General features: G+C 36.2%; 1 protein-coding gene across 1 annotated transcript in view; it reads right to left on the bottom strand.

Moving 5' to 3' along the window:
• The window catches only part of LOC150081485 (uncharacterized), a 131,977-nt gene that overhangs the window by 65,872 nt on the left and 48,103 nt on the right, over positions 1-18,002 (bottom strand). Inside the window, exon 5 of the mRNA XM_090380220.1 lies at positions 9,391-9,587. Within this exon, the coding sequence (XP_090236346.1) occupies positions 9,391-9,587 (197 nt within the window). The remainder of the gene's footprint in view (positions 1-9,390; positions 9,588-18,002) is intronic.

Raw genomic sequence — 18,002 nt, 5'->3', positions numbered from 1 at the left:
GCCATAGGCTTCTGAGTCGCTTGATAATTTATATGCATCCCATGCATTTTTCTTCTCTATTACGAGTCTCATTAGTTCATTAGATAACCATTTAGGCCTAAACCTTGAACAATATTTCTTAACAGGTATGAAACTTTTAGTAGCTTCCACGATTAATTCCTTGAACGCTTCCCACTTAGAATTTACTGTTGGTAACATCGTCAGTTGATCCCACTGTACAGAATTTAAAAACTGTCGGAGAGCACTGTACTCACCTTTACGGAAGCAAAAACCCTTTCCTTTATCCCTGATGGTAATTAAATCTTTAAGTAAATCCCACATCAGTACACTGTGATCCCTGCCACCTAGTGGTTCCTTTATCTGCAAATTCTTAATACACAAATGATCACTGCTGATAACCAGATCAAGAGTATTACTTTCTCTGGTTGCCTCTCGAACATGCTGCTGCAGAAAACAATCATCCAATAAATCCACAAAAGTCTGACTAGTGTGTGAGTGACCAACCCATAAGTTCCAGTCAATATCTGGGAAGTTAAAATCCCCCACATTATAAGACATTCCGATTTACTAGCCCACTCTATTTCTCTCTACAATTGTTCATTGTACTCATTCAAGTCATTAGGCCTATAACACACTCCTACTCTTATTTTTGCTTTCGCAGTGCTTATGTCACACCAAACTGACTCAACAGTGCACTGTTCGTCTATATCAACTGGATGCACTTCTTTTGATTTTATGTTTTTCTTAATTAACAGCATAACACCACCTCCCTTTCTATCCTTTCTGTACACATTGTACTCCCCAAATTCCAGTTCAGCAGTGGCAAGTAAGATAACAGACTGTGTAATTAAGGATACTATATAGATCCAACTCGATGGGAATGGTATTCTTTCTGAATCACAGCATGGGTTTGTGAAGGGTAAGTCTTGATTTACCAATTGAGTTAATTATTATGATGAAGTCATAAAGCAATTAGACAAAAGAAATAACTTTAATATTATTTACATCATCAACTTAAAGCTTTTGAAGCACCTTGAAGACAACTAGACATCTTGCAGGGCAAGGAACCTGATTGAAGTATAAAGTCCTGAAGGGGATTGGTAAAAGGAACAAGGGAGGTATATTTTTCCTCATGAAAGGCTAGCATACAAACTGAAGCAAATTGGGATTACTTGTAAGAATCATAAGAAACAGGAGATAGAGAGTAGTCATAAATAGTCATTTTCTTCAAGGCGTACAAGCATAGCAAGTACAGTCCTTCAGAGATCAGTGGGATCCTCCCCTTTCCTATTTGTAATATTCCTTAATGACACTGATGGGGATACAGTGTATCTCCATCAACCAGAACCCGTCCATTTTGCTTTAAAATAGCTTAGATAGGTTGCATATATGGTCTGAAACATGGTAACTGAAGTTTACTCTTCTAAATGTAAGGTTGTTCTGTTGAATGAGCTGCCAACCCATGAGTTCCAGTCAATATCTGGAAAGTTAAAATTCTCTGTGATAAGACATTATAATTTTCTGACTCACTCAATTTTCTACATAGTTGTTCATTATTCATTAAATTTCACCCACAAAATACTCCTACACTCTTTTTGTTTTTTCAGTGTTTATGTCACACCAGACTAATTGAATATTACACTGGCAGTCTATATCTGCTGGTTATAATGTTTTAGAATCTACGATACATACCCCTCCCCGTCTGTCATTTCTCTTCTTTCTGTACACATTATAACTGCCACATTCAAATTATGCATCTCCAATGTCATAGCGACAACATATTTCTGTTATACACATAACGTCATATACACATTTGATGACTTAATCAATACTTCAAACTCATCAAATTTATCTGATGAAGTAATACCAGCAACAAATTTTATTAGATAAAAAAAGAACCAAAGTTGTGGCTGTCAGGTTTCAGATGAGAAGTGGTATTGGCAAGACTGAGAATTGGGCATACTTATATTACACATCTGTTTTTAGATTACAATATAGTTTAGGGCTAAATCTCAGGTTATGTAAATAGTTTAACTAATGTACAAGTTAGTGCATTTGCATCATTTCTGTACATAGCCAACTAGGTACAGAAATGATGCAAATGCACTAACTTGTACATCTGTTTTTATTATTGGGAGAAGATCCACCCCAGTTCACATCCTGTCAGACCCAACTTACAGTTCACAGTTTCCTTTGTAGGCTGTCCTCTACTTATCAATCCGTTCTAGCACCTTTTGGACATTTCAGCAAATTAAACAAATCACAGATTTTATCCCATTTTCTTGGAAATCATGCGAACATAGAAGAACTTTTAGCATACTTAAATCGTACTGGCTTATAGGCAACTATATATAATTAAATTTTTAAAAGGTATATGGATATAAGAAATAAAGTATGAACTGACACAACTTGGCCTTAGTAGCCTTTGTGTCAAATTTATTTACTATATTCCTAATATTAGCATTAGAATTAGCAGAGGCATATGATGCAAGAAACCAAGCTTATGCAGCATCAGCCAAAAAAAAAAAAAAAAAACGCTCCCATTTCGCCCCTCCGTTTGTTCCAAATACCTGTCCAGCTCAGACTTAAATTTATTTAGGCTATCAACTTCCACAACAAAGCATGGAAGTCTCTTCCACCAACCAACTACCCGCTGGCTAAAGGCAAATTTCCGCACATCTATCCTACCTCTGTCTTTCCTCAAATTGAATTTATGCCCTCTCAGGTGATTATTCTGAGCAAGAGGAAGAATCCCATTAGCACTGAGCATGCTCAAACCATTCAAGGCTTTATACACCTCAATCAGATCACCTTGCAGGTGCCTAGTCTCCAGACAGTGTAATTTGCAAAACTTAAGCCTTTCTTCGTAAGAGCAACCCTTTGTTCCATTCACTAATCTTGTTGCCCTTCTCTATACTCATTCCAACAGCTCTACATCTTTCTAAAAATGAGGCCTCCATACCTGTATACAGTACTCAAAGTGTAGCCTGACCATTGCCTTATACAAAGGGATAATCAACTCCTTATCCCTGCTAGAAAAAATTCCTGTATATCATTGACAAGACACCATGAGCTACTCTTGCAAACTGTCTGCACTGCTCAGAAAACTTCATATCTGCCTGCACAATTACCCCCAGGTCCTTTTCATTCTCTACCACTGTCAGTATAGTACCATAGAATTGATACGTTACTTTGGTGTTACTGCTTCCCATATGTAGTACTTTACATTTGTTAATGTTAAACTTCATTTGCCACCTCTCAGCCAATCTGCTCAACTTTTCTAGATCCTGTTACAGCAGCATACTGTCATTAACAACCCTGCCAACCTTTGTATCGTCTGCAAACTTGGACATTAAGCTAAATATATACCATCATCAGTATCATTTACAAATACAGAAAACAACAATGGATCCAACACTGAACCCTGAGGGACTCCACTAATAACATTAGTCCACGGTGAGCAGTGTCCATTAATTACCACTCTCTGTCTTCTCCCACTCAACCATCCATTTATCCACAGCAGCAATTTGTCTCCAATGCACCCTCTGCTCCAATTTGTTCAGCAGTCTTCAATGTGCAACAGTATCTATAGCCTTTCTAAGATCCAAATATATGATACCTAGTCTCCAGATACTTATATTTATTCCCTTCATCCAGTTCCTTTGTGATCACATCATAGTATCCAATCAAATTGGTCAGGCAAGACTTTCCTTAAACAAAACCATACTGTGCCTGAGCTATAACTGAAGTCTTCTCTAGATGATCCTGCAGTGCTTCTTTAACCAGTTCCTCCATTAATTTTCCTGGAACAGAAGTTAAACTAACATGTCTATAATTACTTGTGTCGCCCTTTGCTCCTCCTTTGTGAACTGGGGTCACATTTGCACATCTCCAGTCCATGGGTACCTCCCCCTCAGTCCAAAGAAGCTCTCATAATTATGGCTAAGGGTTTGCTTACTTCCTTTGCTGCCTCCTTTAATATAACTGGATAGATCCCATCCACTCTGGGTGCCTTTTTTATGTTCAGCTTCAACAATTTCTCCTCTACTTCCCTCTCAGTTATTACAAAATCGTCTAGCTGACTGCCAGAGTTTAGTTCATCTCTGGCATTCCCCTCCCTGAATAACTCCTCATGTGTGAATGTAGATGCAAAATACTCATTTAGTTTGTTAGCCACCTGAGCAAAATCATCAACAGTTGAACCATCAATATCCAGTGGCCCAATCTGATTCGTCCCTTTCCTTCTAGAGTTTACATAGGTAAAGAACTCTCTGTTGTTTTTCTTTGCATCTTTTGCCAAAGATTTCTCATAATCTGCCTTTGCCTGCCTAATCTCCTTTGTGACTTGGTTACAGACCAGCTTATATCTATCATAGGCTTCCATGTCACCCATTAATTTATATGTATCCCATGCATTTTGCTTCTCTGCCATATGTCTGATTCGTTCATCTGACATCCATTTAGTCCTAAACCTTGAACAATATTTCTTAGTTGGTATGTAAAGCCTAGTAGCTTCCAAGATAAATTCTTTGAATGCTTCCCATTTTGAATTTGCTGTTGGTAACATCATCAGTTGGTCCCACCATATAGATTTTAAAGTAAGTCGCCTTTACGAAAATAAAAACCCTTCTCTTTACCCCTGATGGTAGTTACCTCTTTGAGTAAATTCCACTTCAGCACACTGTGATCACTGCCACCTAGTGGTTCCTTTATCTGCTGATTCTTAATGCATGAAGAATCACTACTGATAATCAGATAAAGAGTATCACTCCCCCTAGTTGCCTTCCAAACATGCTGATGTAGAAAACAATCATCCAATAAATCCACAAAAGCCTTGCTAGTGTGTGAGTGACCAACCCACAAATTCCAGTCAATATATGGGAAATTAAAATCCCCCCTTTATAAGACTCTCTGATTTACTGGCCCACTCTATTTCCCTGTACAGTTTCTTATTATACTCATCAGAGTCATTAGGCCTATAACACACTCCTACTCTCAATTTTGATCTCCCAATGCTTATGTCACACCAAACTGACTCGACACTGCACTGTCCAGTGATGTCGACTGGCTTCACTTCCTTGGATTTTATGTGTTTCTTAACTAATAGCATAACCCCTTCTCCCTTCCTATCCTTTCTGTACACATTGTACTCCTCAAATTCCAGTTCTGCATTCCTTATATCTGTGTGACGCCACACCTCTGATATCCAAACAATATCTGCCTCTGATGTTTTGAGCAATACCTCAAAGTTATCAAATTTATTTACCAAACTCCTAGCATTGGTGTATACGCAAGTATACATGCACCTGTTCCTATTCTTAGCTATCCTAACACAACCCATGTGTTTACTTGTACCGCAATGACTCCCAGCAGTCTCTGAAATACCCTGCATCTTGTTTTCCAGGCTGCTGCTCATTCCAATAGAAGCAGTGTAAGAATCACTTTCACCTCTACCAGTGGCTACTGCTAATCTATCAGTCCTTGTATCCCCCCCCCAAGCTATCAGTTTTCCGACCCACCTAATACTGCCACGATAGCATCAGCAAATATTCTTGCACCCTTTCTATTTAAGTGTATCCCATCCCTGTAGAACCGGTCTCTCCTGTTAACAAATACAGACCAGGCTGAAAAAAATTCTTCCCATTGGGCCTTGCACAATCTTTCCAAGGCCGAATTGATCGACAAGGCTCTCATCATATACTCCCTCCTGTCGTGTCCTTCTGGGCAGAATTGCAGACACTTTCAAATTCAACCATAATTCAGCTTTTTAGTGTATAAAGAAATAAATTTGCGCCTCTGTGTGTTTTTAGTAACTCTAACACAACCCATATAATTGCTAGTTCCATGTGGAACCCTCCTTCAGCATGCCCTGTAATCCCACCAATGCCACTTTGATATGAGGGGGTATCAAAAATTTATACCCTGACCTAGATAAAACATCAGTAGAACTATGTCGTTTTAATATAAGTTGTCTACATATTCAATAACTAACATGAAATTTCATTCCCGTAGGTGATCGTACACCAGCGGAAGGATGCTATGGGTGACAAAGTGGAATATCGAGTAGTGATCAAGTTCCTGCATTTGCAAGGCAAGAAAGCTCAGGAAATTGACAAAGAAATTAAAGCTGTGTATGGGCAGAATTTTTAATCCTATGACACTGTAAAAAAGTGGAAATGGGAGTTCCAGTGCAGTTGCACAAGTGTCTTTGGTGAGCCAAGGGAAGGAAGGCCATCAACATCCACAGACAGTGAGACTGTTGCAAAGGTCGAACAGCTGGTGCTGAGTGACAGACATGTGATAATTCATTTCATCACAAATGCAGTGGGAATTAGTTATGTGTCTGCCCACAACATTTTACATGACCATCTGCTCATGTCTAAAGTCTCCACACGATTCCAAGATTGCTGATACCTTTGCAAAGCCTTTGCCAGCACCATCAACTTTGTTGCCCAGTGCTGTTTCAAACTACTGAAGCACCTACCCTGTTCTCCTGACCTAGCATCATCAGACTTCTTGTTTTGAGAAATGAAGAAATATTGCATGGACGCTGCTTTGATCTGTCTCAGGAAGTCATCAATGAAGTGGAATCGTGGTTTCAAGCAAAAAGTGTGGACTTCTATGATCAAGGCATTAAACAACTGATCCATAGATGGATGATATATGTGTTACTATATATGGAGAAGACATAGAAAAGGATTGAAGTTCCTGTAAAGTTTCACCTTTCTAGGGCTATTATTTTTAGGTAAGAGTACAAACTTTTTGATACCTCCTTGTATTTAAAATAACTATTGTGTTTTCCTTATCTGCTTTTGAAATGTGTAATAGTTTCTATATATTTTTTATTTTTTAATACTTCTTATAATTATGCGAGTGAAGTTAAAAAAAATGTAATTAATTATTACATTAATTAGAACTGCTCTTATGTATTGGAGACACATTGGCACTTTTCCAATCCAACGGAATCATTCTAGAGTCTCCAGTGATGCTCACATAATTAGCCTCAATGCACTCCCTTGCCGCCTCCCTTATTGAAATTCCACATGTTTATTTAATGAAAAAACTTTAGAGCCTACAGGTCAGTAAGGCTCCTGGGGTTGAAGGCATATACCCTATAATTTTAAAGGAGGTGGCAAGTGAGTGCATTGAACCATTGAGGCTAATTATGTGCGCATCACTGGACTCGGGAATGATTCCATTGGATTGGAAAAGTGCTAATGTGTCCCCAATACATAAGGGCGGTTCTAAGAGTGAAGTGGAAAATTACCAGCCGGTTATTCTAACTTCGGTAGTAGGGAAAATCATGGAGACAATGATAAATGGTAGAATTCAGGATCATTTAGATAGAAATGGAATTCTGAAGGATACTCAGCATGGTTTTGTAAAGGGAAAATCATGTTTAACTAATCTGGTTAGCTATTTTGACAGAGTCACTCAAGAGCTGGACTAAGGGAATAATTTCGACATTGTTTATTTGGATTTCAGCAAAGCATTTAACTTCGTCCCACATGAAAGGTTACTTTATAAGCTGGAGCAGGTTGGAATCACTGGTAAAATCTTTAGATGGATAGCTGGATGTTTTCAGGGCATGAGGCAGAGGGTTGTGATAAATGGTTATTCCTCAGTTTGGGTTGGTGTAAGAAGTGGGGTTACCCAAGGATCAGTATTAGGTCCACTGTTGTTTCTGATTTTCATAAATGACATCGATGAAGGGATAGAGGGTGTGATGTCTGAATTTGCAGATGATATAAAGATTGGTAGAGTAGTTAATGATCACCACCAAGCAGAGCTTCTTCAGAGTGACCTAGATAGACTTCAGGGATGGTCAGAAAAATGGCAGCTATGCTTTAATCCAGCAAAGTTAAGGTATTGCATCTTGGGAACAGTAACCCCAAAATAACTTATACATTTGCAGAGTTGAACTAAAGCTGGCAGTGGAGGAAAGGGACATGGGTGTTAAATATGGTCAGACATGAAGTTCTCCGAGCATCGTAAATTTGTTGCAAGGAAGGCCCATGGTGTTCTATCGATGATTTATCGAATATTTTCTAGTAGAGATAAGGACATCATAATCCCACTATATAAGGTTATTGTTAGACCACACTTGGAATACTGTGTTCAAGTGTGGAGACCGCACCTAAAAAAAGACATCGAGCTTCTTGAAAGGTTGCAAAGATGGATAACTCTCCTGGTGAGATCAAGAAAAGGGCATCCACATGAGGAAAGACTTTGAATATGTGGGTTGCACAGCATGGAAACTAGGCACCTTAGAGGAGACTTGATTAAGGTGTTTAAGACTCTGAGAGGCAAAAGTAAAATGAATGAGGATGAAATTTTCACAGTTATAAATGATTCTAGAACTAGGTGACATAAATTGAAGTTAAGGAGGAAGCTGTTTAGATTGGACTGCAGGCAGTTTTATTTTAGTCAGCAAGCTATAAATTACTGGAATAAGTTACCTACATGGGTGGCTGACAGTTTGGGGAAATTCAAAAGTCAGCTGGATTACCTATGGGAGGAGGGAAACACATAGATTGTCTATTTCCTTTTCTCTTATTAATAAGTATTATTTTTTAAATTTTCTTATTATTATTATTTTATTCTTATTTTATTTATTTTTTGTTATTTTATTTTATTATTATTTTTTTTATTTTTGGCTAGTGCAGCATAAGCCATAGGCTTCCTAGCACCATGTGGCCATTGCTAATACCAATAATCATAATTCTATAATATGTAAATATCTACGTTTCTTTTAAGTTGATGTTTCCTTTAGCTTTCTAATCTTGTAATGTTATAAGCATTTATACTGGAGTGGAGGTGTATTGTCAAGAGGTTCAGCACAAGAAAAGAAAAGTTGGAAATTTAACCTTTTCATATGAATGTCCGCTTGTACTCTGGACAGTTGCTAATTATTGAGGTTTATGACTGATAGTATACATTAAATATTATTTGAATTGGAGTTATTCCTGGAGTTGATGTCAAGATCCAGCTTTTCAGCATTATGCAACCAGTTGGCTAAAAGAATGAACTTACTTTCACACTAAGTTTTTTTCTTACTGTTGAGTTTTGTGGTCAAGTCTAAGTGGTGACTTTACTTAGATCAAAATCAGTGAGATATTTTTCTAGCAAAAAATCTAAAGACCCTAACAGATGAATAAAGTAGCTTAATCTGAGCTGTTTTAAGAATTTTTTCACTTTATATTTAGTCATGGGATTACATAGTTGCCCCAAGAATGTGGTCAGTGCATGATTTAACAAATATTGTAAGTATATGTTTGAATGGGGGGTTGTAGGTATGATTATACTGGGTAGAGAAATAAACTAAGCTTCCTTTTTACATGTGTGGATAAAGTATATTCCTTTTAACTTGTATTCCTGAATAAAACTTACTTTCTTGGACAGTACTGGAATGGATAGTACTTGACCAGTACTGGATTTGTTAGCAACTGAAATATTTGCTCTACTTTCGGCATCCTCTGTAAAATCAATCAAATTTCTCTTCTGTTCCCAGTCTGTATATTCTTTCTTACTTAGCGCACATGCCATTTCTAACAGCACCAATTCATAATGACCTGAGTTAAATATTCCTAAAAGTGAAAATTGATATAATTTAAAATCAAATATATAAAATTAGTGCTGCAAAAGTCTGTTGCCGTAGAAAAATTTAATAATCCTATTTATAAAGCTTCATATTATGGTTACAAGAAATGCAGTTTTGAACTGCATTTCTTGTAACTATTCCTGTTGTTCCATCTGAAATGTAGACTATTATTTTTCACTACTAAATAATCTGTACTCGATGAACAACACATCATGGCTAACCCAACAGAACTAAACAAGATCTCACAACAACCTAACTGCTACTAACATAAACACTGGTTGCTGGAACTGCTGCTCCTGCCAGTGATTCTAAATAATATTATTATTAAATTTTCCTATGGTAACAAATATTTTGTAACACCTTGTATAAAGAGGTCACTATCATAAGTTAAAGCAAATAATTTATCTTGTGCCTTCCAACTAATTTAAAGATTAAATTTTTTATAAAATATTATTAAATATATGAGCAAAAAGCATTCATAGCAAATGAATGCTTTTTGCCTACTTTAACCTTGATTACCTTAGCACTTCTGCCACTCTAAAGAAATTAAATTTTTAGACTATGCAAAATGGACCATTTATGAATAACCTTCACAGTCCCTTCATTTGGACTTCTACCCATTCTTTCCTTATTAACATCTGTTTCTGCAAATTATTTGGCAACTCCTTAAATGGACTGTTTTACTGTTTTGTTTAATATGTAGCACGTAACTTGACTTTCTTAGATTTGCAAGCTTTGTCATTTTGGCTGATTCTGATTGCAACACCACATTGCTAACCACTGGGATTGGCACTTTAGTGGTGCTAAAACTTGAATTATTGATAGAAATAAACCATACTTTCCTATCACTGGTTTGTTTAATTATACTAAATTTGAAAAGTTGTCATTGAGCATCTTTTACTTCTGAATACATTCAAAACTTTATGCAAAGTGATTTGTTCATCTGCTGTGACACCGAGATTCCTAAAATCCCAAGAAAAGTGGGAGACCAGTTACTTTAGACCATCAATAAACCATTTAAAATTATATAAAAAAACATGGCGTCAAGTGTCTAATTTTTAAAACTTTTAAGTATTCATTCCATGTAATTGCCTTTTTCACACATATATAGTAAACTCTCATTACAGTAATTTCAACACAACTGGTCCCAAAAAGCATTATTAGTGGACCCCACCAACATACTTACATCACAGCATTGATCATGGGACCAGAAGAAAAGAGTGCTAAAAGTGGGATAATGCTACAAGTAGGAGCATTATAAGGGAAGTTTACTGTATTTGAAACTGGGTAAATTCCTTTAAGTGCTATATCAACCTGAAAAAGAAAAAAAACAAAAAAAAAACAGAAATATATCTCTGAAATGATCTTCCAATGTTGGTAAAGCAACAGACCTTAGAATTCTTACACTACAAAAAAAGGTAACAATAGCTTTGTGGCCCTCTTCCCCCCCCACCCCATCCACCATTTTTCTTATACAGGCAACCCACACATAACACGGTACTTCTACAACACAGTTTTGCTCTAACATAATTGTCTACGTGTATTTTAGTGCAATTGCATCATTTATACACAGCTAAATGAAGATTAGCAAATTTGCAATAGCGGCATCGTTTAAGTTACATCTCATATTGTGAATACCTTCACGATGAGTTGCCATGATATAGCACACTACTTCGAATAAGTAACGCTTCACCCGAAGGAGAAGACTGTTGTTAGTTATTCTCAGTGGATATCACCACCCAGATGGCACCGTTTCAGGGCTATTTGGCCCTTCTTCGGTGGGTGGGTAGTGGGTTATTTAGCTGTGTATAAATGATGCAATTGCACTAAAATACACATAGTCTAATCTCTTTCACAGCTTGAGGCTTTAAGCCCTAATGCATTAGAGTCCTAACATAATTGATAAACTGTGGTAGTCCTCACACAACACAGTACTTATATAACACGGTTAGAGAATTCCCGAAAACCTCACATAACAGGGTATTTTTGAGCTTTTGTGTGGAGAAAACCCTGCAGTTACGTTGGATGTAATTTTTCAACATTTCACTCTTTTTGAATCCCCGCTGTTGACCCACTAGTCAAAAAAAATTATTGAGAAATCCCTGTATTTTATTTTGTTGGAAAATCCCCATGTTACGTTCTGTGCTATTGAACTTGTGGAAAAATCTAGATTTCAAAGTTTTATTACCATTGGATAGCATGCCAGACCATCCAAAAGATTTAAGTTATCCAAATGTTGAAGTTATGTTTCTGTCACCACTGTTGTACCAGGTTGATACAAACTTCTTTAATTCAGCCCAAGGTAACGATGATATAATCCCTTGATCTTTAATTTAGATCAAGGGATTATATCATCGCCACCGTAACAATAATGCCTTGTCACTACGTCATCAGTGGGTTAATCCCACTGATGACGTTGTTTTAAGCGGGCCAAGGGGTAAAGGTCAAGAACTACAGTAATTCTAGTAGATAAAGCTTATGCCTCTTCATTGCCTTTGTTCATTACTAGCATTGCTGTTTCAGTGCAGCTGTGTCTTGTGCTATTTCATCTTATAAAAGTGCTTGTGTTTTAGGTGTCTGGTGCTATTTCATCTCATAAAAGTGCTTTGAAATTTTTAATAATGCCTGGAAAATTTATGTTCCTGGATGCCGTGGAAATTATAAAAGTGGTCTGAAAGTACACATCTTTGGATTTCCGTTGAAGGATACTGTTTTAACTAACAAATAGTTGAAAGCTATACCAAGGAAAGACTTTCTGCCATCTGAATATTCAAAGGTAAGTTTGCTAAAATATGTTTGTGGTACGTTAATAGCAGTTATCTTAAATAGGAGTATTTTAACAATAATGAAATGTTAATATATAAGAATATGAAACAGATATATTCTTATCCGAATATAGAAGTAAATTTTTTCAGAATTTTGGCTTTTGTGGTTTCATTTATATATAAAATATTCCTTTCATGTATTGGATGCGCTGAAGAAAAGTGCATGCATGCTTGTTTAAGAAATCAAAAAATCTCAATATTTTTACGATACATAATATTAATTTTATTTATTGAAACTTTTAGTATAGATCAGTGGTTCTCAAAGTGTGTGCCGCTTACTCTTTATAGGGGTGCCGCGACATCAAATTTAGCATTGGCTTACATCATGGCCATCACTACAAAAGGTCACTGATTTTCATGCAACTGTGTAAATTAGAAGTCGTTGTGAAATAAATGCTGACCGCATCGCAGTGTTTATGTACATATACCTACATATACAGAACAGCTGAGCCATCCTACACATACACTGTATTTGAAACAGCACAGCGCCGCTGCGAATGCTCATACTTGGATCTCAATAGCGGATCTTAGCCCTTAGCTTGCATTCCTCCTTTGGCATACATATCAATGTGCCTAGTTGTGCATATAGTTGAGCATGTTTTGCACATTAAAGTTTTAGTTAATATTTCTGTTTCAAATACTTTACAACAGTGGCCATGGAAAACTTTATTATTAAAAAGAGAAAAAAAATCAAGATAGTAATGAACATTGAAATTGTGCATAAAATGCGGTATGAGGCCAATTTTTAAATAAAAAAAAATTTTGTTTAAAAATCCTGTTCCAAAATGCATTTTTTCATGCATTTTTAAAAAAAAAAAATTCCCTCATGCACCTTACAAAATATTCTGCCAGCGCCCATGCACCCGGTGATGGGGGTGCTGGGAATTTTTCATAATGGATTTTGGGTGTCTTCACATTAAAAAGTTTGAGAACCACTGGTGTAAATAAATAAATACATGATATGAAATTATATGCAACCTTCAATAAACTATAGGCCTGTATAGACAGACTGAGGTATCCTTAGTTGTAAAAGCTAATAACAATCGTCTAAGACTTTGAGATGCTAATAACAAGTAAAGTGAAATTCGGAAGAGATCATAACAGGAGCTCATGTCTGGTGAGTATGGGCTTGGCACACCCAGGGTCCTGAGCTGGATATCATCATTCTTCCCTTTCTTGGTGATTCCTTTCTACTTCTCTTTCTCTCAGGGTAATAGGGAAATTTTTTTTTTGGCCGGTGCAGAATAAGCCTCAGGCTTCCTTGCACCATATGGCTAATAATAATAATAATAATTTTATTTATATATTTCAAATTGTTACAGATGTGTGTGAGATTCATTTCGAGCCATCCCAGATAGTTAGACAGGCATCTAAATTTGATGGGGAAAAAAAGAGAATCGCCGTAGATTTCAAGCATCCAAAATTAATTCACAGAGCTGTTGCATCACATTTTCTGAACTGTCCAAGCTATTTGTGATTAGTGGCATTTACAAGAGACAGTCCCGAAAAGAAGAAGCAAAAATTAGAAGAAAAAAAGCGAAGGTAAAGAAAGCCAACACAACAACGTGAGTTATCTGATGAGAACTCCATCAGATAACTCACGCGGAAAATTAGTTTTCCGATGTGGCACTCTAGCGCAGCTCGCTCGGTAAACAGACGGTAGGTGTTATCGGTCTAGAGCAAAGTTGAGAATGATATATTGATTGACAAGTAGGCATGGCAAACGATGTGCTGATTGGTGCGCAAACACAACAACATCGGTTTAGTATCACTTTAGTAGCACTCAGAAACACTAATGATAATTTGCCCTAATGAACTCTTTCCGTAATGGCGAAAAAAGGTTACCTCCACTTGAATCCCATGGGAGCTAGAACCCCTCCCGAAATGGAGGGGGCCAACCTAACCTTTTTTTCTTTTTAGCACATAAATTGTGTATTAACAAAATATTAATTTTTTATTACTGTACTTTTATTTTTAAGGTCAGTTTACGAAATATAACAAAAAATAAAGAAACTTTTTCCTTTTTTCGTAACCAAACCTAAATCAACAGTATAGTAAAAACACTCGTGAACTCCAAAATCTGCCTTTAATAATGAGAAAAAAACATAATGAAGAACATAAAAATTAACAGAACGAAACTTTTATTAATTTAGTTTTCATCAAAAAATCAACCAACGTTTTATTTTCCTTACAAATTTCTTCCTCATAAATAGACATTTTAATGCCAACCAATGACTACACAGTAGCTTGTCATCTGTCATGCCCACCACCAATCATTTCTCATTTGCCACGCCTACCTGTCAATTAATATATCCTTCTCGCTTTCGGCTCCAGACTGATAACACCTACCGTCTGTTTACCGAGCGAGCAGCACTAGAGTCCAGTGTCAGGAAACTAATTTTCTGCGTAAGTTATCCGATGTTTCTCGTCGTTCACGTGTTGGCTTTCTTTACCTTAGCCGAAAAAAACTTTGAGAGGGTCCTGGAAAATAGTATTAATACTATTTTCCAGGAGAGTAAACATGATTATGAAAAAGCTAGAGAATTTCCAACGGTCCCACAACTAGCAGAGTGCCTGGATAAACATATAGCACCGGAATACTGGCAAGTTATTTCAAAAAATGACTGTATTGTGTTTTTATATTTAATATTTCAGCCAGCACCTTCCATTGCCTATTCAGAGTGAGTATTGAAAATTTGATGTTGTCGGTATTTGTACAGAGCACTGAAATTCATAATTTAGGAAAGTCAAAGTCAGTGGAACTTCCTAAGAAAGTGAATAGTTTTAATCAGATTACTGACATCTCAGAACAGATACCAGTAATTGTCAACAGCAGTGATGTTAATAATACAGTAGACTCTCGATTTTCCGGGATAGATGGTAAAAAATAAATCCCGAATAATCAATTTCCCAGTTAATCCAAAAATACAAAAGTCCCTGACATACATAAGAGATATGTTCCAGGACTTCTTACTTCGTCGAGTTTTACGTAACTCGGGAATGACTAATAACATATTGCTACTATATTATTATTGACAAATATGAATTCCACGCGATACTTGTTAATGTTTGGCCATTTTCGTACATCCTTATTAGTGTAATTTTCTGATCCAAATCGATGGCTTTCCTTTTGTTGATAGATTTACTAGTAGCGCTGTCACTAGTCGGCACCATGATAACAGTCAAAATGAAATTTTCTGAAAAGAACTTCACAAGGTTAAGGAGAAAACACACTACTATCACCTCATGCAAACTCACATTTTACTAAATCACATTTCTGGAGGTCACTGCCATTAAACAATTTGCACCTTCCAGGTTACTGGACTTTTCTGTTCGTGCATCTAATTATAAATGGGTAGTAAACTCGATCTTATTGCATTTGCGATAATACCGATAGCTGGAATTGTGTGGGTTTTTACGTTATTATGGTGAAATGTGTCCCCTTCACTAATTTCTTCAGTCATAAAAAAAAAAATCATAAATAAATTGTAAGAACCTTCTCTTCTTTCCTATTTTTTTGATTGTTACTCCGTATCTCACTTGTGCAATTTGTGCATGCCGTGATCATCATTATTGATTGCTTATTTTATTTATTTATTATTTTTGTTTGTTTTAAATTTTACAATCCTAAAAAAAAAAAAAAAAAAAAAACATTTACATAAAACCATAGTTGCGTATCGAAAAATATTCAGCAACCTACGTAAAAAATATGGCAATAGATAAAAAACAAAAAACTTACCATGCACTACTCGCGTGTCCAATACGATGCTTCCCTTTATTTTTTGCGATGTCGATTTTAAGTTTAATAGCTTTCCTATAATTTTTTACGATGTCGATTTTAAATCTAATAGCTTCCCTTTATTTTTTACGATGTTGCGTATGGTTTGGTCACCAACATTATAATGGTTCCTTAGAGATTTAACAGATGCTCCGTTTTCAAACTTTTGAATAATTTCAAGTTTTTGTTTGACTGAAAACGCAACTCTTTTGCATTTACCTATCATTTTTGCAATTTCTAAACAAAAAAAAAAAATTTACTATAAAAAAAATTCCGACATCCCTGACATAAATAACGAAACAAAATTTGCCCTTTTGCGCTGCAACGGAACACAACAATCGACACGACGCACTAAAACAAACTAAACATTTGGTCTCTTTTTTTTTTGAGTGGTGGGTGTGAAGACAGTGGGGATTGCAAGATAATAGGTACACTAATCTCCCAATGATGACTTACAATGTCGCTTGTTGCTTATTTATGACTTGCAAAATACCAGTTTATACCTATTATAGTTATTATTTGAATTTTTTGATTTCTGGTTGATTTTTTTTTTTTTTTTTTTTGATTTGGAGTCGAAGTGTCCCGGTTAATCGAGAGTCTGCTGTATTTCTTTTGTTTTAAGTGCTGCTTGTAGCTTACTGAATTCAGTTGCAGGAAACATTAATAGCGAGAAAGCATCAGTGTTTAAATTCATATATGAACAATTACCTTTGTTACACTCACTGCGAAAAGAATGCATACAGATATTCCACAAAGTATAAACTGGCAGAAAACAGAATCAGTGCAATAGTAGAACTTGCTATGTTGGTAGGAGGGGAAGGTTTTGATGATACGACTACTAAAGCCCTTATGTGTAGCACAGTTGATAGAATCGCCCTCCTCTCCACACCAGGTGTAAAAGACCTGAGTTCGAATCCCGTTGATAACAGGAGGAATTCTAATGGGTCTTTTTCACAATGTGGCTGAGCTAGTGTGGCTCAGGCGAGGGTAGCATTGTTTTTTTCTCTCCGAAATTTGGGTTTTTTGTCCAGCAAATCAGAAAATCGACCTCAGGACACATGCAATTTATAAACAATATACGCAGAGCAACATGGCCTTAGTCGCCAATGCTCCTAAAAAAATAAAATAAAATAAGATATGATTCCTGAAGATGTTCAAGAATTACTGGTAGAAAAAGGCTGGTGAAGCAGATTTGGTGGAAATGGCATTAGAGGTAAAACCAAAAATCAATTCAGAAGATTGATAGCACAGATGAAAATTCTAAACTTCCAAATTTTACACTAAAAAGCATAAAGAATCTTAATGCAGATTCTTGAATGAAAGGAGTCCAAAGTTCAAAAGGAGCTTCAAAAATGTTTACTTCCATACGATGAAATTCACAAATATTTATCAAGCAAAAGCAAACAAAACCAGATTACTGATTTTCAAAGAGAGCAGAAGATACACGAAATCTAGAATGGTGTATTTTTGTTAGTTTTGTTAACATTTTGTTAACGAAATAATGTATTTTTGTTAGCTTTTGGAACGTAATTCCTTTTTGTACTTTTTCTTAGTCCCACATCACACAACATTTTATAGGAACCTAACTATCATGTTATACGAGGGTTACCTGTACTTAGTAAATTAACTCATCAGTATGTGTCTGGTGGGAAGGAAGATGACTGGAGAAGGGTATCTTCCCTCCTACCAGCACTTACTGATGAGTTAATTTACAACCAAACCAAATTCCCACCAAACACCTACTGACAAGTTAATTTACTACTAAACCAAATTTCCAACAAAATCTTCAATTCTACTG

The sequence above is a fragment of the Mastigoproctus giganteus genome, chromosome 8, assembly GCF_048544385.1.
Source record: "Mastigoproctus giganteus isolate SK-2022 chromosome 8, ASM4854438v1, whole genome shotgun sequence".
Lineage (NCBI taxonomy): Eukaryota > Metazoa > Arthropoda > Arachnida > Uropygi > Thelyphonidae > Mastigoproctus > Mastigoproctus giganteus.
This window is presented reverse-complemented; position numbering and strand designations above follow the sequence as displayed.